At 35.6% G+C, this 25,425-nt stretch overlaps 2 protein-coding genes, 1 non-coding gene and 1 pseudogene across 4 annotated transcripts; 2 read left to right on the top strand and 2 right to left on the bottom strand.

The window, feature by feature from the left end:
* Positions 1 to 2,548: 2,548 nt before the first annotated feature.
* Positions 2,549 to 3,990, bottom strand: LOC104608476 (transmembrane emp24 domain-containing protein p24delta3-like). Its single transcript, XM_010274484.3, has 4 exons — positions 3,597 to 3,990; positions 3,247 to 3,456; positions 2,918 to 2,994; positions 2,549 to 2,804 (listed from the first exon to the last, which is right to left on the bottom strand). Exons 1-4 carry the CDS (start codon positions 3,798 to 3,800, stop codon positions 2,660 to 2,662), a joined length of 636 nt encoding a protein of 211 aa, XP_010272786.1. The 5' UTR covers positions 3,801 to 3,990; the 3' UTR covers positions 2,549 to 2,659.
* Positions 3,991 to 8,291: 4,301 nt separating this feature from the next.
* LOC148791494 (pentatricopeptide repeat-containing protein At1g74600, chloroplastic-like) lies at positions 8,292 to 9,673 on the top strand (annotated as a pseudogene).
* Positions 9,674 to 17,005: 7,332 nt separating this feature from the next.
* LOC104608569 (transmembrane emp24 domain-containing protein p24delta3-like) lies at positions 17,006 to 23,360 on the bottom strand. 2 transcript variants are annotated; one of them, XM_088887340.1, is made up of 4 exons: positions 22,955 to 23,360; positions 21,579 to 21,788; positions 21,415 to 21,491; positions 17,006 to 17,686 (listed from the first exon to the last, which is right to left on the bottom strand). In XM_088887340.1, exons 1-4 carry the CDS (start codon positions 23,159 to 23,161, stop codon positions 17,653 to 17,655), a joined length of 528 nt encoding a protein of 175 aa, XP_088743466.1. In that variant the 5' UTR covers positions 23,162 to 23,360; the 3' UTR covers positions 17,006 to 17,652. The 2 variants fall into 2 exon arrangements, with proteins under 2 accessions (XP_088743466.1, XP_010272904.1); XM_010274602.2 differs by lacking the exon at positions 17,006 to 17,686 and adding an exon at positions 20,859 to 21,314.
* A 1,293-nt stretch (positions 23,361 to 24,653) lies between these two features.
* TRNAS-GCU (transfer RNA serine (anticodon GCU)) lies at positions 24,654 to 24,735 on the top strand. Its single transcript has one exon. It is a non-coding gene; the product is annotated as a tRNA-Ser (tRNA).
* Positions 24,736 to 25,425: the final 690 nt, after the last annotated feature.

Below are 25,425 nucleotides of genomic sequence, written 5' to 3'. Positions count from 1 at the left end.
TGGAGGTCAGCTATGCAGCTAGAGTTCAATGCTCTTTTGAAAAATCAAACATGGGATCTCATGCCGTATCATTCTTCCATGAACGTAATTGGTACTAAATGGGTGCATAAAATTAAGGGGAAGTCAGATGGTTCTTTGGAGTGGTACAAGGCCAGACTTGTTGCCCAAGGTTTTCATCAGGTACCTGGCGTTGATTTCATTGATACATTCAGTCCGGTAGCCAAATCAGTAACTATTCATACCATTTTAGCTCTTGCCACTACTCATCGGTAGTTTGTTCGACAACTGGACATCAACAATGCTTTTCTTCATGGGTTTATAGTAGAGGAAATCTATGTTCACCAACCCATGGGGTTTGAACATCCTGACTATCTAGACTATGTCTGCAAGCTGAAGAAGGCCCTGTATGTGCTCAAGCAAGCCCCTTGTGCTTAGTATTCTCGTTTGACTTCCACTCTTCTTCATTTGGGTTTTCGCAACTCTGTAGCTGATTCCTCTTTATTTATTTACAAGAGTAAGTCTACTATTGTTTACATATTGGTGTATGTTGATGATATCATTGTTATCAAAAATTCTCCGTTTGCTATTTCATCTTTCCTTCAGCGGATCTCTACAATGTTTCCTAAAGGATCTTGGAACATTGCATTATTTCCTTGGGGTCGAGGCGCAGTGGACCTCTGATGGTCTTGATCTCTCGCAGAAATGGTACTTTCTGGACGTATTGCATCGCACCAAACTTGATGGCTCAAAATCCTACACTTCTTGGATGGTAGCATCTGCTCGACTAAGAAAGACCTCGGGCACACCTCTCTCAGATCCATCTGAATACCAGAGTATTGTCGGTGCACTACAGAACATCACTCTCATGAGGCCGGATATCTCCTTCTCAGTCAACAAGGTTTGTCAGTTTCTTCACACCCCGATTGATGAACATTAGTCTGCTATTCAACGCATCTTGCGTTACCTTAAGGGAACCATAGATCATAGTCTACATTTTGCTACATCCTCTACTTCTCTTCTGCTGAATGTCTTCACAGATGCTGGTTGGGCCAGTTACCCCGATGATTGCCGGTCTACGGGTGGCTTTTCCATCTATTTGGGTGGTCATCTAATAAGTTGGAGCTCTAAGAAGCAACATGCTGTAGCTCGTTCAAGCACGAAGTCCGAATTTTGGTCTCTTGCCAATAATGCCACTGAGTTTTGTGGATTCAATTGTTTTGATTGGTCTCAGGTTTCCAGTTTCCAAGCCCACTGTATGGTGTGACAATCTTGGTGCTACTTACCTTGCTGCTCATCCAGTTTTCTATGCTCGAACCAAGCATGTGGAAGTTGATTTTCACTTCCTATGGGATCTTTGTGTGGCTAACAAATTATCCCTTCGGTATCTCTACTCTGAAGATCAAGTAGCTAACATTTTCACAAAACCTCTAGCCACACGACGATTCAAGCTTCACATTTGGACCATTAGCTTATAAATATGATCCAAACTCTTCACCAAAGCCTATAGATACCATTAGCTTTTGTGCTCCAACACATTGAAGTCAATTCCCTCATGTCAGTCTCTCTATTTTCTTTTATTTCTTTAGTTTAAACTTTCATCTTCTTCTCCTTCCTCCATCTTCATCTCTGTTCATCGTCTTCTTGACGGTGAATAGAGAACTACCACTGGCGAAGGGACCTGGCCAGACGATCAAGCCATATTCATCCCTGATTTCCGATGATGAAATCACCGCCGTTGCAACTTCCAATAGCAGCAGTGATTTCTTCCTTTGCCCCCTTTTCCTCTTCGTTCTCCCTCTCTACCTCCCTTTATCAGAACTTTTTCTTCCACCAATAGAAGGATAAAATAGTCTCTTTATCTTGTTGTTAGCAGAATATTAAGAGATATTAACGGTAAGAAAAGTATTAGTCAATTGCCATAAATAGTAAAAATAGTATTAGTCAATTTTCAAATAGTAAGATACACTTAGTCAATTAGCTAAAATATAAGGATAGTTTAAGAAATTTACCCTTAATCAATTATTATTATTATTATTATTATGAGTGGTGTGGGATTGTATTGGGCCCAGCCTGTTTTACATCTCAAAGCCATGAGTTTGGATGGACTCTCCACAGAGCAAGCCCCACAGGCACCCCATAGCCTATCCCCCTACTGCATTGGAAATATTTTTCGTAAAACGTAGGGCATGCTCTGTGGGGGGAGCCCATTCCACATCTCTTAAGAGGCTAAGACTCTTCCATGCTAGTAGGTACATTTGGATACCATTCTTCCTTTGGTAAATGCCAAAGATTGTATGGAGCCAGCCAATTGAGGGATGGTTCCGTTAGTATATTAGTAGGTTGGTCTCAGTTTGGAAGGAGTATATATAAATACAAATATATACCATACAAACAAAATAATATAAATTAGAATGTTTTGAATTTTACATATTTGTATTCGTACTCCTTCCAAACTGAGCCTTGATTGCATAAATTCAATTCTCGCAACCATGGAGGAAAGTTGTTAATGTGATAAGCATCACCAAATAATAAAATTAAAAGAAAAAGCTACAGAAAACATTGCACTAGATTAAAATATTAATTAAGAAAACAAAGCTTTGGTGCAATATGTAATTTGGCTCAGATACAAGGGAACAGGGATGTAGTCAACCCATCAAGTCTAAATAAGCCTCTTCCTTACGAAGTAGCTCTTCAAATACCATAACTGTAAAGCCGAAACCACTATGCAGATCCCCAAGGACATGATACTGAGCCATGCTACTCTGGCATTGATATCTTCACTTATGTTCCTCATTTCCGCTTCCCTGTTAATAAACAACCAATAACACATCTAGATTAAATGTTATTCTATTTGCATGTCTAAATAACAATGGCAACTAAATTTGTATGCATTGAGTCATAATAGAATAAACAGTACCTGCTTCTGATATGGAACATAGTATCATAAATGGAGTCCGTCATTGCCTCAAGTTTCTTCAGCTCAAGCTCAACATCCTGTATGACACATGATGTATAAATATATGCATCAATTCATATATACACTGAGGCTGTGTTTGTTTGTGATGCAAACACTGAACTGGGGTGGATATCTAACTGCTTGTTTAACATTATAATTAAGAGGCCAAAAATATAAACCCACGACCCACCCATTTTACATTTTTGAACCGGAAAGAAGATATTCTTGAACCCATCTTACATTTTGCAAACAAACGCAACCCAAGGGAGGGAGAGGGGTTTGGAACAAACCTCGATCGTTTCTTTTTTTGCCATAGAATCCCAGTCCTTTGCAGCAATTCCGATTTTCCAATCAAGGTTAACACTTACTCCTGCATCTGGATGATGGCCATCCAACCAAAAACATACCAAGTAGTTCCCAACCTCGGTGGCTGTGAATGCAAAATGACCATGAGTGACATTTTCTGCACTATAAACTGTGTTCCCATATGGAGATGCCACCTGAAAAAGAGAAAGTGGGTTTATCAAGTCTGGTACAGATAGAGATGAAAGGATCAATCGTCAATCGATATCCAACAGAAATCACAGGAAATACAATTAAAATGCAACGGACAACGGGGACTTTGTGGTAGAAACCGTACCTTGGCAGTGATGGTGGGGGCGTGTGCTAGGTCGTCGGCGATGAGACTGTAATCACCTGAGATGATGGCGTCGTTGTGGATTTCTTCTGAAACGCACTTGGTCCTTGATGGAGGAATACTCAACCAAATCGCTTCCCCCAAAGGTAGAAGAAGACCCATCGAACTTACAAGAAGAAACAAAGCCGGGATGCGTAGCTCCATCATCGTTTTCCCTGTAGAAAACTTGAACCAACGAAGCAAGAGCACCTTCTATTTCTTGATTGATCTCTTTCGCTTGCCCACTCTGGTTGTGAACAGAGATGGAACAAGCGAAAGCCTCGAAGATTCAACGGATAGGGACCAGAAACAAGAACCCAGATAACTATCTCTCAATCTCTGGTCTGGGTTGCTTGTTCATCATTTACAACATGAATTTATAGACAGAGAATGTCTACTTTTAAGGAGTCCGAATCTATTGGAATATCACTATTAAAATGGCAATTGGTATTCCAAGTTTCAACCACACAAAGGCATGTAGACCAGGACCACGCTCCATTTTGAGTCTCATGTGAGACTTTAGGTTGTGTTTGGTTTTATGCAGTTAGCCCTTTGTTAAAGCCGAAAAAGCACACATGTATGCCAAATTTGCGTCTGATTAAATTATTTTTCTCGGTAAATGCGCAAAAACATTTATATCACTTACCAACAATATTTTTTTTTTATTTTCAGTTAAAAGAATGACATTATTGAAGGGATAATATTCTCTACTACATATTAGCTATTTTCGGCATGCATGAATAAGTAATTTATCCAAGTCTAAGGGAGATCGGCTTCGGTCAAAGCAAGTCCCGTTGGAATACCGTTCCAACAGCCTTTACAGCCTTGCATTGGAAATATCTCCATACTTTTGTGCCTTGTTTCATGAAGAAATATCCCAATGCAAGGCTATGATGGCTGTTCCGATGGACTTTGCTCTTGCTCAGAAATTTATTCTTTTTCATGGGAACCACTAATATCAAAAAACAAATGTGGGTTTATTTGTTTTCCATGGAGCTTACCAACTTATCCGCCCTACTTCCTAGGCCATGGTTAAACACTTTTGCACTAATTCCACCTCCTGGTAGGGCCAAGGTTTAAAATGTTGGTAGATTGGTAGTGTGTATCTTATTAATAAGCATGTTGCGATACTCTTTCGATACAATTGATATGGAGGAAATATATGAAAATGCTGTTGTTTTATTTTTTTTTTTAATTTAATAAGCTACCCAATGGGGGTGGCCCTCCTCCAAACCCCTTAACACCTCAACCTAGTTGGTGGTGGGATTCGATCCTAGGTCTTTGCTATAACTAGCTAGAGACATTACCTATAGGGTGTTCTAGTACCTTCAATATAAAGATGCTTGGGTACTGATGTAATCGTTTTTGGTCACGTACCATTTTTTGGGATGTGTAATATTTTTTTGGCTAAGTACCTCGTGTTTGACCTGGTGGTGACGTGCCTTGGTGATGAGCTACTTGGTGGCGAACTTCCTGGGGGAGAACTGCCTGGTGACGAACTGCCTGGTGATGCTCCCTGGTGGCGAACTGCCTAGGGGCGAACTGCCTGGTGGCGAACTACCCGATGGCGAACCGTCTGGTAGTGCTCCCTGGTGGCGAACTGCCTGGTGGCGAACTGCCTGATGGCGAACTGCCTGGTGGCGCTGCCTGAAGGCGAACTGCCTGGTGACGAACTGCCAGGTGGCGAACTGCCCGGCAGTGCTCCCTGGTGGCGAACTGCCCGGCAGTGCTCCCTGGTGGCGAACTGCTTGATGGCGAACTGCTTGGTGGCGAACTGCATGGGGGCGAACTTCCTGGTGGCGAACTGCCCGGCAGTGCTCCCTGGTGGCGAACTGCCCGACGGCGAACTGCCTGGTAGTGCTCCCTGGTGGCGAACTCGTCACTTGACTTGCTCCTAGGCGATCTGCAACTCAGAGGATGGTGGAGCTCCCTGGTGCAGCGCTACCCGACTACCCCCCTCGTGAGGTGATTTTCTCCCCTTTGTAGACGGCGGGAACTGAGGGACCTGCGGAAACTGAATCAGAGGACCCGGGGGTATTTTCCCGGCGGGGACTCTCCGATGCCTAAGTTAGCATTCTGATTACAGAGGGCTTGGAGAGAAATGAGAGAGCTAGAGAGCGGGGGTTACCATACCCTTTTTTTTTCTCCTCCCCTTGGTTTTGGGGGTCGGAGTCCTTATATAGTGGTGCCCTCGTGGGTTAGGTGGGTGAAAAGTCTTCAAATGGTAAGACGTCATATCCCGTCAGAACCGGGGTATGGTGATGAACTCCTCGAGGTTGTCAAGCTGGCGCTTGTGCCAGGCGTCCAGGTCGGCGCCTGGGCCAGGTCGTCAGGTCGGCGCCTGTCAGTCGACGGGACGGTGTCCGGGCTAGGTTGCCAGGCCGGCGCCTGTCTGTCGGCGGGTCGGTGTCCGGGCCAGGTTGCCAGGTCGGCGCCTGTGTTAGTCGGCGGGTCGGTGTCCGGGCCAGGTTGCCAGGTCGGCGCCTGTCAGTCAGCGGGTTGGTGTCCGGCCAGGTTGCCATGTCAGCGCCTGTGTCCGGGTCAGGTCATCAGGTCGGCGCCTATGTCCGGGCCAGATTGCCAGGTCGGCGCCTGTGTCCGGGCCATGTTGCCAGGTCGGTGCCTGTGTCCGGGCCAGGTTGCTAGGTCGCGCAGGTCGCGCGCCAGTTCGCGCGCGGGTCGCGCAGGTCGCGCGCAGGTCGTGCCAGGTCACGCGCAGGCCGCGCCAGGTCGCGCGCAGGCCGCGCCAGGTCGCGCCCAGGCCGCGCCAGGTCGCGCCAGGTCGCGAGGTGCCATGTGTCGCACTTTCACTGGAGGGCCAAATCTGCCCTCATCAGGTACATTGGGGAAATTCTTAGAAATCCTACAATTACATCAATCACAATAAATCTTAAGTTGAAATAGCTATGTATAAAGTATAAATCCAGGACAAAAGCACATTTTAATAGTTTATATGATGAGATACATTGTAATCAACGATAACTACAATGTAGGGTCTGTTTGGTTTTACAGAATAGGTGCCTGGAACTGGATTAGGATAGTCCATTTTGATACCAACTGTTTATTTGGCAGGAATGGGGTTTTGATTCTCATTCTTGGGGAAGTAGCCATTCCAAGCCCTTGTAGGGAATGGAATTTCGACTCCCAATCCAGAGTATGTCAAGAAGTAAAGAACTCATGGCTAAACCCCCAAACTCTAATATTAATAAAATATTATTAAATATATATAATAGGAAAATAATAATAATAATAATAATAATAATAATAATAATAATAGTAGTAGTAGTAGTAGTAATAATAATAATAATAATAATAATAGTAGTAGTAGTAATAATAATAATAATAATAAAGTATATATAAAATATCAATATAATATAATTAAAGTAATAATAAATTAATATTAATAAACAATTCATGAAATAATAGTAAAACATTAATAATTAAATAATAACATATTATGAAGGTAATAATAATAATAAAATAAGAATATGTTAATATTTAAAATAGTAATAAAATACTAGTAAAACATTAATTTGAAAATAATAAAAAATAATATAAGAAAATAATTATTAAATATAATAAAATAATAAATTATTAATAAAATATAACAATGGAAATATTATTAGATGTCATACAATAGCTTTACTAATAATACATCGAACAATGTTCAAGCTTCCAGTCTACTAAAAACTCATTGCAAGACCTCAAATTCTTGTTGAACCAATGAGCTTAATAGATTAACAATAGATCCATCTTATAACCTCTTTGAGGCAGTGCCCAGATTGTTACGCCTTTCCTGCGGGTCGGAACTTAACCGGCAAAGAATTTTGCTATCTTAGGACTGTTATAGTTATGGCCGCCGTTCACTGAGGTTTTGGTCGTCGGCTCTCCTATCATCAAGTCACCAACTTTTTTGACCTTCCGGCACTGGGCAGGTGTTAGCCGGTCCACGTGGATGCATTGATACCTTTGGATACCAATATCATACACCTTAGACATGCTAAAATCTTGTTGTAACAAAAAATGAACTCGTTTGGTTGGTTGTAGTGAAGATTACTTGGGACCAAATATGGCCTTCACCAAGGTTAGGAGACAGCTACCTTGTAGTGTAAAACAACAACTGAAAAGAGCTCATAGATGATTGCATCCAATTATTTGTGAGCACAACTGTTGTGCTTTGTCTCGCACGACAATGGAGATCAACTATATATGACCAACCTCAGGCACTAAATGAAAGTGAGGAGCATAGTAGTCTCTGTCTATAATTAATGGGGCTGTAGAAACCCTTGCAGGACGTCACACGAGGTATTCACCATTTATTTCTTTGAGTTCAAATTTTTTACTTTGATTTTAAAATTTTTGTCATGGGCTTCATTCTTTTAAAAATGAAAAATGGTTTTGGCATAAAAATAGAAACAGCCTGCAGCACGAAAAAATAATTGTGTCGCATGCTGCCCATTGTCATTTGTTTCTATCTCAGCTTTCTCTCCCTCTCTCTATGGGTATTCGCAGTGGATCTCTACTGTCGTTGATGACTTCTTCAAGCTGTGATCTCTCTCTTGTGTGCTGCAAATCAAACCACTGAAATAACGTCACCTTGTTCAAACAAAACTATTTTGTGTTTAAAGAAAATGAATTCTCTCCCCTTGACAATCCAGCATGAATCAAATGAGTTTCCTCAATACTGAAACTCTCTTGGCAAAATTTACAATTTTCCCTATCAAATGTATATCTTCTCTCTCCCTCCTTGAAATCCCATTAACACATCTTTTAACCTAGTTGACTACTTTGGTGACCCAACTAGAACACAAAATCTAACAGTTAGAGAAGTCAAATCAATTCATTCTCACGTCATCAAAACGTCCCTTATTTACTCTGATGTATTCGTTGCCAACTCTGTTGTTGAATGTTATTGTAAATGTGTAGCAATGGACAATGCCATCCGATTGTTCGATGACATCCCTTATCCAAATGTTTTGTTGAATTCTTTCTTTTGGGTCTGATCCCAGTCGGTTCACCTATGGGACTGTTCTTTCAGCCTACACTACCTCTAGGCTATTTTTTTCTGGTCAACAAATTTGTTTTCGCATAATAGGAATGAGTATTTTACTAATGGATATGTTTGGATTGGAATGATAGACTTGCTTTCAAAAAGTGAGAGTTTCAAATATGCTTTAACTAGTGTTGTTAAGAATGCGTATGCTGGAATGCTATAATTGTTGGTGTTGTTAAGAATGGGGATAACATACCAAATGTTAGGCGGGTTGTTGATGCCAAACAGTTTTACATTTTCCTGACAGTTTGTACTACACTTGAAGAACTAGGGGTTGGCAAAGGGTTCATGGGTGGGTGATCAAATGTGGTGCCGACGTATTTGTGGGAATTGCTATTGTTGATCTTTATGCCCAGTAGGGTGATATTGATGAAGTAGTTATTAATGAATTTTCATGATGGCAATCCATAATATAGCTTCTTGGACTATTATAGTTTTTTGGTTTGTTCAGAAAGAGGGTTACATTTCTGCTCTAAAGTTCTTAAGAGAAATGAAAGTAGTTGGGGAAGAAATTAATACTTACATAACCACAAGTGTGCTCACTGCTTGTGCTAACCCTGGAATGGTGAGAGAAGCCATCCAAATCCATTCCTTGATTATAAAAATTGGGGTTTATTCAGATTCCACAGTGAGGGTCTCTTTGATTAATATGTATGCAAAAATAGGAGCAACTGAATTGTCTGAGATAGTATTTGGTGATATTGGGTATAACAACTTGAATGCTTGGGCAGCTATTGTATCTGCATTCGCTCAGAACTAGAGTTTAGGAAGGACAATTGAATTATTTGGGAGGACCGTTCAGGGAGGTGAGGCCTAAGACCTGATGAATTTTGTAGTTATAATTTTAGGTATTGTTGACAATTTATATCTTAGGAAACAAATCCATTATTACATTTTTAAAGATGGGTTAATTTCTCATGTTTTTGTTAGAACTGTTTTTACGGCAATGTACTCCAAATGTGGGAGCTTAGAAGAATCTCACCCATAAGGGTAAATTTCATGGGTCTCAATGATGACTGGTTTTCTAGAGCATGTTTGATTATGCTATTATTATTTTGATTAATGAAAAAAATGAATGAGAATGAAATTTGTAATCAAATAAGTTAAAATTTACTCTCATCCTTAGGGGTGTCAATCGACCAATTTTCGATTGTATCCAATCTGATCCAAACATTATTAAGTCGGATTTGGATGGTCCATTATAATTATTTGATTGGGCCAATCAAAATAAATTGGTCCATATTCTTATTGGTTTGAATTGGACCTAAATTAAATTTTCAATAATCCAATCATGAGGCCAAACCCTTGTTCAACCGAAGTTGGATGACACTTTTATAAAAGTAATTTTATAAAAAGTACTTTTACAAAAGCACTTTTATAAAAATATTTTTATGAAAACATTTTTACAAAAGTACTTTTATGAAATCACTTTTACAGAAGCAGTTTTATAAAAGAACTTTATATGAAAGCACTTTTATAAAAGCACTTTTATGGAAGCACTTTATAAAAGCACTTTTATGAAAGCACTTTTATGAAAGTACTTTTATAAAAGCACTTCTACAAAAGTAATTTTATAAAAATAATTTTATAGAAATACTTTTATAAAAGCTTCTATGAAAGTATGCATATAAAAGTACTTTTATATAATTTTTGATATTCTATTCGGTTTGCATTGGATCTGATCTAGTCCATTTGTAAGTGGACTCACATTTCTAGCCATTTGAACTGATTAAAAAGTAGTAAGGGTCTCATAATTTGCTTAATTTCTTGGACCATGTATATATAGTAGGATTCGTCAGGTCAGTTTTCAACATAATTTCAATTGCCACAAGTTATTTCCTTGGAAATGTGAATAAAATAGATAAGAATTAAGATACTGTATGCTGAGCCATTCGTTTCAACTCTTCCTCTGCCATGTCTAATGCCTCAATGATCAAATTAGTTGCAATAAGGGTCCCCTTAATTTGTTTTCCTTTGTATTCTCTATTCTTGGATTCTCCAACTTGAATGCTGAATCTGTTGCTTATTGGCATTCAAGCTTAGAGCTACTTAGAATGGCCCCTTCCTTTGATTGGTGATGTTGTAAAGAATTTCCATAACTACGTTTTCTTTATTAGAGTCCTATAACCTTTTTCCTCATAAAATTCCTTCTATTTCTCCTCGATGAAATATTTATTTATTTGTTGGTGCCAAAAAGGCCAAAAAATTGAAAAGAAGAAGCAATCAAACAATTTGAATTGAAAAGAAGGGAATAACTTAATAAAAAAGAGTTGGTGGATTGAAGAGGGAAGTGTGGGAGGAAGGGGAAGTGCCGAAGTGAAGGAACTAGAAATCATTGATGAAGAGTAAAAGGATTTTCTAAAGTTATAAAGAAAATAAGATAGGTTGAAAGGAGGGGTGAGCAGGGGGAGGAAGGAGAATGGAGGGAAGAGAAGTTGTGGGGAGTAGAGAGGAAGGGCTGTTTTCAAAAAAGAGGTAAGGATGGTGGGGGTAAAATTAGATATGAGGTGGAATTTAAGGAATAACATGGTTTTAATGATGGAAGAAAGGTTTATGTAAGGAACTTGGTAATAATTTTTAGGGTGGAAGAAGAAATTATCAAACATGTTGAAGTCAAGGATTGGAATTTGATTAGGTTAGTAGCACCTGTGATTTTTTTTTTTTTTTTGTTAGTTGGATTATGGTAATGACTGAGTTGATCAAATAAAAAAACTTGCCTTTGAGTTAGTATAAGGGAGTCGATGGAATCTTAGATTTGTATTTTTGTTATTTGCAGTTTGTTTAGTTTGGCTTTGTTTGTGATTTGAGTTGCTATTGGTGTTTCTCAACACCTTACCATTGTGTTTTTATTTTTCCTTAATGAAAATTTTCTTTAAAACATAGGTCTTAAATGAAACATATCATATAAAATTTTCTAATCCAAAGGGAGGGAATGTACAAAGTATATAAGATTTGAATTCGGTTGTTCCTAGACTTTTATTCTAACTATGCATTATACTCATTGGCAGAAGAACTTAATTGATGTTATGGAAAGTTTCAACAAAGAAGATAAAATGGTGGAGACTTTGTAGACAATAAGATAATACCAATGTGCCACTAAGCAAGGTTTTTAAAACTGAATCATACAATGAACTGGTTAGGATTGGTTCCCGGGTTGAATGGTCTGACCATTCGAACCGAATGGATGGCTTGTTTTGACAAAAAAATTAAAATTTTAAAAGAAGGTCAAAACTGTTGAACGGTTTGAACACCCGGATCAACGTTTTTTTGGCAAAATTCCAATTTTGGGGGAAAATGAAACTGGTCACTTCTGGTCCTACCATCCAGTCCGGTCCGGTTTTGAAAACCATGCTACTAAGATTTCATTCATTTATAGTTTTAATTGGAATAAATCATATGCTTACATGTTAGTTATAGTTGGAAATATTGCAAGTATTAGAGAACCTTATGAAGCGTGTTGATGGTTTAGAAGAAAATTTATTAGAGAAATTTAAATTAGTTTATGAAGGGAAGACTCCTCAAGTGGCATCTCACTGAAGAGTTCGGTAAAAGGTGCAACTATAAATGTGGTAAATTTGATTGTATTTATGATGTTTTATTTCCTATGATTTCAGTGATACAAAATAACTTGTTATGGTGTCTTTCAATTGTCAAATGGTCACATCTTTAAAAGATCTAGTGAGTCGCATGGAGGGATTAGGAGGACAACTAATTGAAAAATATAAAATGATTGAGTTGAAACTTGAAGAAATAAAGGATATGATACCTTCAAGGGTGAAAATCAAGCAAAAATGAGTGTTTTGTATTTCATTCTTCTAAGAATTTTCCTAAATTGACAATAAAAGAAAGAATGTAATTTAGAAAACTTTATTTGATGATAATATTGATATAGAGTAAGGAATTTTATATATATTATTAACATATTTTAGTAATCATGATGCATTTAGTTATTAGTATAATAGATTTTTTATTTTTTGCAGGGAAACAATACTTATTTATGATAGGATTGCTTGCATTAAAAGTGAAATACTATCTATGAAGGATAATGGATGGGTGGAAAGTGGTGTAAATAGTACTTAATTTTAATGGTGTATATGAACAATATATTACAATTAATATAAAAGGATGCATAGATACCAAACAATTTTATTGATAATGTATCAAATAAGAATCTAAAATGCAAAACATATGCTCCTATTATATTTTAATTGTTATATCAATTATTTTCTATTTAACTATTTTTAGTTTTTTTTCATTAACAAAGATGTCAACCAAATATTAAATTCACAAATGTAAATTAAAATATTAATTAATAATTTATAAAATATATATTTTTAACTTAAATTATATCACATCTATTAAAATTTATAAGATACATATCATATGAAAATTCATAATTTCTAACTACTAAAATGATTATTTCAGTATTAATATTTTTATTTCAATAATTTTCCAAAATTAAATTTTTTATATAAATGTAGATTAGTAGATCTAATAGATTAAATTTAATATTATATTCTTGAATATTTTGTAAACATTTTTCAATTTTGCAAATAATAAATATGTTATAATTAATTGTAAATTAAAATACTAATAAATAATTTAAATTTTATAAAAAAAATTAAATACATATCCTATGCAAATTTATAAATTTTAAATACTAATGATATTATTTTATTATTAATATTGTATTTGTATAAATTTCTTGAGATTGAAATATTCTCTTGATATAAATTTAGGTTTAGTATATTATTTATTCCACTATTTTATAAAATACTAATTTTGAATATTATTTTTTTTTATTTTTAGTTGGAATTGTTAAACATGATTATTTATTATTTATGTGGATTTCGTTTTGACAATAAAGTAATAAAAGTAATTTTTTTCTCTATATTAACATATAAAGTGGTGTGGTGTCTTAAATTAAGCGTATTAAGCGCTGATTTGGTTATTGGCTCAGATTCGAATTACTAAAACATACATTTTTTAGTAGAAAGGCATATCTATGTGGATTTGTGTCCCGCACGTGGCTATGTAGCATATCATTGTTTACCAATTCGGTATGTATTGATTGATACAATGCAATACGAATGCTACACATTCATATCAGTCCGATACGCACGACTAATAGGATACACCATAATGTTATATGCTATCGATACCGATACGATACACACCCTGCATCAGATGTATTATATCAATATTTCAATACTTGATAAATTAATGTTGATTGGTAGGTCATACATGTTTTTTGTAAGTGATTATACATAGTACAATTGACAAATGGGTCGGTAAAATGCCATTACTTTTGAATGGTGTTTTTCAGTGAATGTAATCATTTGCATTTTGGTTAATGTAGGCATTACTGAGTTGCCAAATTTCCATAAAAGAGCTAGGTGGTTTTTTTCTTAACCCAACTGTTGGGTTATGAAATTGTGAAGTGTGACCATATGTTTATTAACTCACTTTGAAAATTAATCATAATTATGGTGTGTTACTTTCTTGTTGATGCAACTATTTATACTTGTTTATAGTATTTACCATTGGTTTCTTTATGTTATAAATATCGAAAAGAAAATAATGGAAGCACTGGTTCATTTACTTGATGGAACATGCATTGCCTCTTCATTGGATGCCTAATGTATTATATGCCTTGGCCCATCACTTACATGAAAAAAATATATAATGATTGAGATATAGACAAAAATTATAATTAACGAATAAATTTACAAGTCTACCCACCATGATTTTGAGGGATCTGAATTGCACATGTGTGCTTTGTATGGCCTGCTTGGCCATAATATCCACATTTTCTTATCTTTTCTTGATCACTTGACTTTGCTTTCTTGCTACCAGGATAATCTTTTGTCTTAATTTTGATAGGATTACGAATAGGTTGTCTAGTAAAATTCCTAGATTGAGAAGGTTCAATGATTGTGTCACTTGTTCGAGCATTTAAAAGTAAACCACTTGGTGTATTTTCTAATCTCTCCAATAAATTCTGTATAACACAATAAATTCTGTATAACACAATAAACGGTTGAACATGTTTGTATGTTCAACATAATGAATCGTACATGCAACTTCGAGGTGTATTTTCATGATGGAATTGAGGTGTTCCACCTTTTATTAGTAAAACTTAGAGAAATATCTCTCAATTGTTCCACCTTAGAAATAGAAATCATATGCCGACATGGAAATTCCATTCCTTCAAAGAATATGCAAGAACACGTTACCTTTTACTCAATGCCATCATATAAAACTGCACATGCATGTTTTGGATGTAAAAATTCAGAAACAGTGTAGCTGCTTTGTTGTTCACCATGCCTTTGAATATCAATTACAACATGACTTTCATCCTTCTTGAGTTCTTTATATAACTCCACATATGAATTCTGAGTATATATGTACTTAGGGGTGTCAACAGTATTTGAAAATTCGATATTCGACATAATTGAATCAAATTCGGATAATTCGAATATATAATCAGTCGAATTCGGATATCCTATTCTTACCGAATGGTTAATCAGATTCGAATTCGGATATGACCTAATTCGATTCAATAAATATCCGAATTCGATCGATTATTTAATTATTATATATAATATATAAAATATTTTATAATTTATATATAATAATTAAATTATATAAATAATTTATATATTTATTAATTATCTAAAATAATTAATTAATCAAATTCGAATATTTAATCAGTTTCAAATTCATATATTAATTTTTAATATTTGCTAGATATCGAATCGAATTCGGATATCGGATTTGAATTCAGATATTGCCTGATCTGATTTGAATTCGATTCGTTTACACCCCTATATGTAATTGTCATTTGAAGATGATAACTTCATAAATGGTTTCTAAAAATTGGTCGAGTCATTCTTGATTTGTAATCTTCTTTTGCCTTCCAAGAAGATTTGTAATCTTCTTTTGCCTTGCAAATATCGATTATAGTATGTATTTTGACTTTCATATCGCTAAGTTGTTATTTTTGCAAAAAACTGCCCCCCTTAAAATGCTTTTGCCCATGTTTGATTTACTATAAATCTCATTTACCCATTCGTTTACACTTAGATTGTTTCTTGTAATCATTATTTCCATGCAAGCTAAAACTCTTGAGGTGTTCTTTCTAAATACATGCATTTGTTAACTCATTAATAAAGCCCTCAATTTTCACATGTAGGCATTGCAAAAATATCCTTTTGATTGAATTTCCGGCTGCTCTATCACCACCAATGATAACAAAACCCATAATTTTTCCATTCAATCATATGAGTTAATTGTCTCATCTGCTAACAAAGCACATCCAAAAACAATTGTTTGATGGTGGTTGTTCACTCCAACAAAATTGACAAGTGGTTTGTGATAAACGTTTGTCTTGTAAATTGAATCAATCACCAAATCATCGCCAAAGCATCTATAGGTTTCACGAGATCTGGAATATGCCCAAAAAAAGGTTTCTAAGATGCTTATCTTCATCAATACTATATTCAAAAAATAAATATTTCTCTACCTTTAAATTCCATAAAATCCAATATTGTCTCTACATCCCCATGTTTTACAACATTTCGCTTGATTGAATCAACAAATTTGTTAAGATCTTTGTCAGTAAAGACTACATTATTAGTCTTATTTTAACCCTAGCATTGTGTAGAGCAGATATTTGAGCACTATTAGCATCACGTAATGCTCTATGCATGTGATATCATAGACATGGAAATGGGGTTTGGTGCAAGCTCATATGTATGTTTAGCAATGAAGTTAGCCACCACCGATTTGTTTAATGTTTTACCATATTTAACATAGTCGTAAGACAATCAAATCTTGTTAATCGTTGCGATGGCCATGCCGTTTTTTACGATTCAAGTATGTGGAGTTTCTATGTCATTTAGTTGCGCATACAAATCGTTGTGACACAACACATCCATCAGCATATTTATCACCTCTTTGAATACTAAATCCAATCTCCCTTGCATATGAACTGTAGAATTTTCATGCTGCATCCACATCTTAAAATTCCATGCTCATTATGTGTTCTATTGTTAATTAAGTTCATTTCTTCATAGATACTCCATGATTTGAATAACCATCTAGTGAATCATCACCTTTCATTGCACATGAACAAATAATGTTTACACAAGGTGTGTTTTATTTGATACTTTCTCACCTCAATAAAGTCATTTATAAAAATAAAACAAATAAGTTAATTGGAATTAATTTTTTAAACCAAAATTTATAATACACTGCCAATAAATACCACAAAATATGCAAAGGCTGGCTTCATAAGGGAATGTGGATTGCTGAATTAGAGCAAAATGTGAGTTGAAAAATGCCCAAATATCATAGTATGTCTGGAATTGGTTGAAACACAAAATAATGTAGTACCAGAAACCTCTTTATGATTTCAATAGAAAAGGACTACAAACTCGCTTTTCTACTATATTTGAATCCAATGAGCTTGCTTACTGAGCAATGCAAAAAAAAAAAAAAAAGAAAATTATGCAACATAAGATGGAATCACAAATTCAAATGAGAGAGAGAGAGAGAGAGTTTGGGAAGGGTTTAGTTAGATGAGTAAAAGGTGGAAATAATTTAAAACCTTTGGATAGAGAGAGAGGGTTGATTTTCTTTTTTGGAGACGAAACTTAATGGCTAGTTGGTACGACAGGTTCAGTTAGACATTGAACAATAAAGTTAGACTTTGGACTCTTTTTGTCAAGGTATCACACTCAAAAAGACCTCAACACGCCCAATACAAAAACCAAAATCAATGTGTTTATTCACTATACCTTTGGGGTAGACAATTTCGCTGGATGATTTAGATCTACATCGAAAGCCTCCTCCAACCAATCTGGATCCCCACTCAAAGCTTTCTCGAACCAATCTTGGCAAGAATCAATCCATTCTCCCTCAGTGCAGTAGCACTTCTGTTGATATTGTGAAATGACGTCCATGTCAATCAAGCTTCGACTGCAATCCTTTGAGTGTTCTGTGTGATGATGGTGTTGATGCCAGCGTATAAAAGAACACATATTCAGAGGAGAGAGATACAGACAAAGAGAGATATTAAATACATACTGAGCCCAGATGCGTGGAAATAGAGAGAGAGGGAGAGCGAGAGAGAGAGCACGATAATGGATGCGAGGTAGAAACACACATGATGGGTGGAAAACATGGAGAGAGAAAAAGTCGAAAGGCTTCCCATGTTACAAGATACATTGTGTGTTTTTTTGGTAGAAAGACACATCACGAGTGGGGTAAAGACTAATTGCACCCATGATAAGGGTCCGGATGTAGTAGGCACCTTAGGTAAGCACACTAATTAAGCATCTAATAGTTGTGTGATAACTACCCTAATTAACTCGCCTTTTATCTTAACGTTTTTGTTCCGTTAGAAGTTTTTTATTATTTTATTATTTGTGTTAAAATAATTAAAAATAAAAAAATCATAAAAAAGGAAAGCCTAAACGTGTTGGGAGTTGGAACTACTTGGAACTCATTGGATTCTCGATCTCCAATCTTCTGCCGTTTAAGTTTCAATTATAAAGAGGGTTTCAATTATAAAAAAACCTTCTGCTGTTTTGACCATTTTTTAATTTTTTGTCAGAACGGGCCGTTCGACCCGATAATCAAACCCTTGACCGGTTCGATCTCTGGGTCGGTTTTAAAAACCATGATGTTATGTCATTCGACCGTGTGACTCATATGACCCGAAAATGGAATCGTTCTTGCCACTAGTTTTCGGATTGACAGTTCAACCGTCCAATTCGAATGGACGGTCCGTTCTGACAACAAAAATTAAAAAAATAAAAAAAAATGGCCAAAAACCATTGAATGGGTCAACGGGTTGACAATTCAACCACTCGGGTCAATGGGTCGTTGGCCGATTCAACGGTTTTTGGCTAGGGAACAGGATTGGGGTAAAATGGAACTAGTTGCCTAGACGGTTCCCAATTAAAAAAAAAAAAAAAAAAACATGACCCGTTCTGACAACAAAAATTATAGGCAAAAAATTGAGTGTGAGGTCCATTAAGCAGTACCATATGTGTTATGTCATTCAAGCGTGTGACTCATACGACCTAAAAATGGAACTATTCTGGCCACTGGTTTTCAGGTCGACGGTTTGATTGTTTGGTCCAAACGGATGGCCCGTTCTGACAACAAAAATTAAAAAAAAAATAAAAAACGACAAAAAACGGGTCAATGGGTCGTTGACCGATTCAACGGTTTTTGGCCAGGGACCGAGATTAGGATAAAATGGAACCGGTTGCACAGATGGTTCCGAATTAAAAAGATAAAAAATAGCCAAAAACCATTGAACGGGTTAATGGGTTGATGGTTCGATCGCTCGAGTCAATGAGTCTTTGACCGACTCAACGGTTTTTGGCTAGAGATCGGGTTGACGGTTCCATTCCAGCCTCTGCGAAGCAGGGCCCCTCCGCTAGTTTATATGTATTACTACTAAAGCTCTCCATGTGCAGGAATGTTCTTTATTTTTTAAAATTTTATAACTTATACACCGAATCAAAGCTATCTATTATAAACAAAATAACAATAGAGTAAAAATTAGTTTCAGAATTTCTAAAGATAATAGAGGATGAAAAAATATTGTAATTAATAGAATTAAATGCGATATTTATTTTAAGGGTCCTTGAGAAAACACGATGCAAATAATTGAATCCACTCTACTCAACCAAGTTGAGTGCCTGCACCAACCAACCAGTTGCAGTGGCTAAAGGTCCAGAAGTGGAAGAACCCTAAACATTAAAGGGGTGGAGAGAAAGGTGCATTAAATGGGGCAGGTTTTCCTTTATCATGATTTTTTTTTATTTTTAATTATTTTGAAACAAATAATAAAACAATAGAAAACTCCTAATGGAACAAAAACGTTAAGATGAAAGGCAAATTAGCTGGAACAATTGTCACACAGTTATTAGGTGCTTACTTAACGTGCCTACTATATCCGGACCCAAGATCATTTCCAACGGTTAAAGTTTGTTAATTGCATTTCATCCAAAGTAATGGCCCTTTCAAGCTATCAGGCACCTAGGAGAGCTGAGCTAAAGATTAAGTTTATTTAGCTGATATGAAGTGATCTAGATAATCTATTCACTGCTCATTTGTAAAAGTGAAGTATAGTTAGGGTTGTAATTGAATCAGATTCAGAAAATCCAAATTAATTCAAATCAAGTATTCAAAAGTTGCATCAAACTCCGATCAGAAATCGGATTGGATTTGAAGACTTCATATTTGAATCCAAATCCTAGTGGATTCGGATTAGATTAGGATTTAATCCAGTTCTACTTTACTTTTTTAAAATAACAATAAAATAAAATTTTAATTACTTTTAAACTTTTATACATATTAAATTAATATAAATATAACATATTGAATTTATTATATATAATATATATTTTGTATAATTTTAAATATAATTATATATTAAAATCAATTAAATATTATAATATAATTGAACTCAGATTTTTAATCAGATCAGATGGGGTCAAATCTGAATCCAATGTAATTATAAATCAGATGTAGATGAAAACATCCAAATCCAATCTGATTACACAAATACATCATCCAAATATAAGATATTTTTAAGTATTATTGACAAACCTAAGGATAGTGGCTCATGGTGGGCCCTATATAAACATCAAATAGAACATGTTAGGTGAATAATCGGACCAGACCCGATTATTAATTTGAACAAACTAATGGACCCAAAATCGTCCCAATTAATAGTTGATAGAGTCTATCGAGTCTTTCTTACCCGATAGACCCGATTATTATGAAAACTACATTTATAAGTAAAATCGTACGATGCTCATTTTAAGGTATCTTGAGTAGTCTTGGTTTGTTATTTGCATAGTTTAAACATACATAGGATGAATTATGTCAAAAATCCTTGATGTATTATCATCTACTTGGGATTATGAACATGAGAATGTATAGACTTATCATAGAGATTAGTGGGATAATTTAGAATTCAGCTTCACATTGACAAAAATCTTTGGAATGCATGGAAGGAATAGTTGAATAAGCTCTGTAACCTAGGATTCATGCTTGTATGAATCACTTTAGAATGGTTGGACTACGATTTGGCTAAATATCTCTATCCTTGAATCTTGAAAAAATAGTATAGTGTTGTATGTAGAGTGGTTGGACAATGCGCTTCTCAAGACTCAAATAATATTTTGTTGGTAAAATTAGTCCTACATATTAGTTGATACTTTAATACAAAATAAAATAATAATGGAATAAAATCTTTACATGCTTTTGTGGGTGTCAAGACTTTAGAACTGACAAAAAAACTAATGTACGTGTAGCAGATTTGATTTAAGCTTTGCCCTAATAAAGAAAAGGAAGAATTAGTGCAAAGATGCCTATAATTTGGTTTTAATTTGTCATTGCCTATAAATATAATGGTTGTAGGTTGTGCATTATCTGAAGGCTAGCTAACTCGTCAAGTCTAAATAATCTTCTTCTTTCGGAAGTAACGTTTCAAATACCATAGCTGCAAAGCTGAAACCACTATGTTGATCCCCAAAGACATGATACTGAACGTTGTTACTCTGGCATGGATTGTTTCAATTACCACCCTCATTTCCATTTCCCTATTAATAACAAATTAATTAAAAATATTATTCTACCTGCTTAAAACGATGGCAACCAAATATATTTGGTTGCATTGAATCAGAAAAGAACACTCACTACCTGCCCATGAGACGGAGCATCTTTTCATGAATGGACTCCACTATTTCCTCTTGTTTCCTCAGCTCTAGCTCAACACCCTATATGACACCAGATATATGCATCCAAATATCAATAAGCACTATGCGAAGGGGTAAAGAGAAAGGAAGAAATTAAGATGTGCAAACCAGGAGCTTTTCTTCTTTTGCAACAGAATCCCAGTCCCTTGTAGCAATTCCAATCTTCCAATCAAGGTAAACGCTTGCTTCCTCATCTTGATGATAGTCACCCATCCAAAAACAGACCAAATACTTCCCAGCCTCGGTGGTGTTGAATTCAATCCAGTCATCAGTAGCATTTTCCACTCTGTAGATGTTGCTTCCAGATGGAGATGTCACCTTGAAACAAAGTGGATTTATCAAATAAGTTGCACATAGATATATATATATATATATATATATATATATACATATATATATATATATATATATATATATGTATGTATGTATATACAAAGTGGAATTATCAATCATCAATCAATATCCAACAGAAATAAATTAAATTAAGAGGGTGTTTTTTTTTTGAGAGAGGGAAAAGTTGGTTAATGGGATTTTGATTTTTATTGATCAAGAAATCCATGTTTTTTTATCAGATTTATATGGGGATCGGGGAAAGTTTTTTTTTCCTGGGTATATTTATCCGGGCAAATGATACCTATCTCTTAGGTGGGTAAATCAATGTTTTAAAAACTGATCTGGAGGCCGAACTGTTTTTTGCCACTGGGTCGCAGGTCACTGGTTCAACAGGTTAGGATGAATGGTTCAAACTGTGCCACATTAGTGTATATATATATATATATATATATGTCTGTGTGTATGTGTGTGTAAATATATATTTTAGCAATAAATAATGTTTAAAAATGTTTTAGATATGCTATATGTATTATTTTATATTTAATTTATGTTTCTTAAATTCAGTTTTTAATTTTTTATTTATAAACATTATTAAAAATTTCAATTTGAGGCTAAACAATGGGTTTTTTCTGAAAAATAGCGGGGATGCATAGAACTCGAAAAGTTACTTAAAATAAAAAAAAATCATCCCAATCAAACAATGGAGTGCAAAGTTATGGCCTCCAAAAATTTTGTATGCATTGAGTGTACAACCCACGATTCAGTCACCGGGTTGAATGGGTCAACGGTCAAACTGGTCAGGTCAAACGGTTCTTGACCAAGTCAACGGTTTTTTATCATCTGACTAGTCTTGATTGAATTGGACTCAGAATCCTGGCCGGGTGATAGTTCAAATGATTTGACGGTTGGGTTAACGGCAGGTTGAAAATGTTGGGATAAATAATTTTCCCACTTGAGGGAAAGTTGCCCAACACATGAATGGAACAAAATGCCTCTTTCAATAACAAATTTTTATAGGTAAAATAGTCATTACATTATTTAGATAAGAAATAAAAGAAGATGAATAAATACATTTACAAGGATAAATAACTTACTGAGAGGCAAACAGCCTAAAATGCAACGGGGACTTTGAGTTAGAAAAATATATATACCTTGACAGTGATGGCAGGGCCGTCGCCTATTTGATCGGCAGATATGACATTGTATTTTGCCAAGACAGATACTCCATTCTGGATTTCCTCTGAGACGCACTTGGTTCTTAATGGAGGAAGAGTCAACCAAATCGATTCCCCCAAAGGTAAAAGAAGACCCATCGAACTAACAATAAGAAACAAAGCTGGGATGCGCAGTGACATCATCGTTCCTTGTAGAATAACTTAAAACCAAATGAAGGAAGAGCACCTTCTACCTATCAGTCGCTTTCGCTTGCCCGCTCTGGTTGATGAACAGAGATGGAACAAGCGAAAGCGTCGAAGATTCAACGCAGGGACAGTGACCAAAAACCAGAACCCAGATCAGTATATAATATATATTTCTCAGGTTCTGATCTAGGTTGCTTACTGATAATTTTCAATATTATACGAGGATAATGTCCACTTTTGGGGAGTCCGGATCAGCTGGAATACCGCTATTAAAATTGCAAATGGTATTCCAAGAACATGGAAGGCATGTAATCCAGCTCCATTTCGAGTCACGGACTCAGGGTATGAGGCTAATAGCGGAGTATAAGTTTCAAAACCGGATTGGATCAGATGCTCGGATTGGAAAAATTGGGAATTGGTCAGGTGATCGGTTCTGTTTTACCTTAGAACTATTATTTTGTCAAAAACCGTTGATTTGATCAGCAAACCACTGATCTGAGTGTTCGAACCGTCCAATGGTTTTGGTTGTTTTTTATTTTTTTATTTTTTTGTTGAAACGGACTATCCATTTGGTTCAAATGGTCAGACTGTTTGACTTGAGAACGGGACCCTGATTGGTTCATTGTCCAATTCGATTCTAAAAACCTTAGTTTGGAGTGATCATTTAAACTTTCATAGTTAAAACAAATTTGTATTTTTAATTAGGGTTACTAAAACCTCCCTCAATTTTTTAAACAGTTGCTTGCTAATAGTAGTCAATTCTTTTTCAAACCTCAGACGCCATTATCATTAGAATATTGGCAAAAATTAGTGATGGCATCAACTAAACATTTTCTAGATGGCAAAATTGGCGAAGATGGGATTTTATATCTAACAAAATACCCCTGAATGAATCAACTCTTTCTCTTGTTGGAATTAAAGCCTCGTTTCAGTTACATGAATACGAGTCTGGAATCGAAATCGGAATGGATTATTTCGATTCCAACTATTTGGTTGGGTGGAATCGGAATCCCATTTACATTCTTACTGATTTCAATTTTCATTTGGTTGAGCTATTCTGATTCTTCCATTTGAGAGAATGAAATTCCTGCTAATTCCTATTCCCATTTCCATTTCTATCTGAATCAAGCAGATTATGAAAATAAATCATTCTGACTTTGATTCTAATTTCAATTCCAATTCTAAATACAAACCAAACGGACCCTAAAAATTGAGAACGAATACACCTCTTTCCACCTATCATTTGGTCCAATGGTGGGCGTCATTTAAAATTTAATAAACTATAAATAGGTAATGTCACCAATAGTGGTGATAGTTTGATTTTAATAATTGTAGTCTAGTGAATGAAGGAAAAATTAAATATGAAACTACTATTTATTATTAACAAAAAAAAAAATATCCTAGACTGCATGTACAAATCAATAATTTGAGAGTTGGATGACTCTCCAACTTGGCTGTTGAATACTTAAATTGAATCAAATGGTCAAACGTCGCTTTGGCCGAGTGGTTAAGGCGTGTGCCTGCTAAGTACATGGGGTCTCGCCGCGAGAGTTCGAATCTCTCAGGCGACGTGCGATCATTTTTAGGTCAAAGAAAATAAAAACCAATCAATCCGACAAACCGCTAATTAAAATACCAAGAAGAATGTGAATCGGAAGTGAACAATTCAAATGATGAAATACGTAAATTGTCAGACTATGTTTTCAAATCGTTATTGACGCAGGTGGTTGAACCATTTGAATCATAATTTTGAAATCGGACCGGACCAGTTGATTCGGGAATGGCAATTGGTTCTATTTCGTTCTAACCGTTCTTGGCCAAAAACCGTTGACTTGATCAGTGACCTACCCACTGATTTGGTGGTCGATTATTGATCCGAACAACAGTTTTGACCATTTTTTAATTATTTTTTAATTTTTTTAAATCAGAATAAACCGTCCATTTAAACCTGATGGTTGAACTGTTTGACTCGAAAATCAGTGGCCAAAACAGCTTCACGTCTTATCCGATTTTTTTAAAACCTTGATTTGAATTGCCAATAAGTGCAAATTTTGGTCTGGATTAACCTTAAACTCAAAAATTGGTGCAAAACCACCGACTTGGTCAAAAAATATGTCAACCTGGACGCATGAACCGTTATGCCATTTGACCCACACAATCTGTTCTGGGTTATAAATTATATAATGCCCAAAATATTTGAGAGGCCATAACTTATTTGCACTTGTTGGTTGGATTGAAGTGATATATATATATATATATTT

The sequence above is a fragment of the Nelumbo nucifera genome, chromosome 5, assembly GCF_055504915.1.
Source record: "Nelumbo nucifera cultivar China Antique chromosome 5, China Antique-T2T, whole genome shotgun sequence".
Lineage (NCBI taxonomy): Eukaryota > Viridiplantae > Streptophyta > Magnoliopsida > Proteales > Nelumbonaceae > Nelumbo > Nelumbo nucifera.
The sequence above is the reverse complement of the archived record's forward strand: the minus strand, read 5'-3'. Positions and strand labels throughout refer to the sequence as shown.

Coding starts and splice junctions, on each gene's coding strand:
- LOC104608569 (XM_010274602.2), bottom strand. CDS start 23,161: ATGATGTCACTGCGCATCCCAGCTTTGTTTCTTATTGTTAGTTCGATG. Junction 21,492..21,578: donor CAAAAGAAGAAAAGCTCCTG/GTTTGCACATCT, acceptor GGTGTCATATAG/GGTGTTGAGCTAGAGCTGAG. Junction 21,315..21,414: donor ATGCTCCGTCTCATGGGCAG/GTAGTGAGTGTT, acceptor TGTTATTAATAG/GGAAATGGAAATGAGGGTGG.
- LOC104608476 (XM_010274484.3), bottom strand. CDS start 3,800: ATGATGGAGCTACGCATCCCGGCTTTGTTTCTTCTTGTAAGTTCGATG. Junction 3,457..3,596: donor CCCCCACCATCACTGCCAAG/GTACGGTTTCTA, acceptor TCTCTTTTTCAG/GTGGCATCTCCATATGGGAA. Junction 2,805..2,917: donor ATGTTCCATATCAGAAGCAG/GTACTGTTTATT, acceptor GTTTATTAACAG/GGAAGCGGAAATGAGGAACA.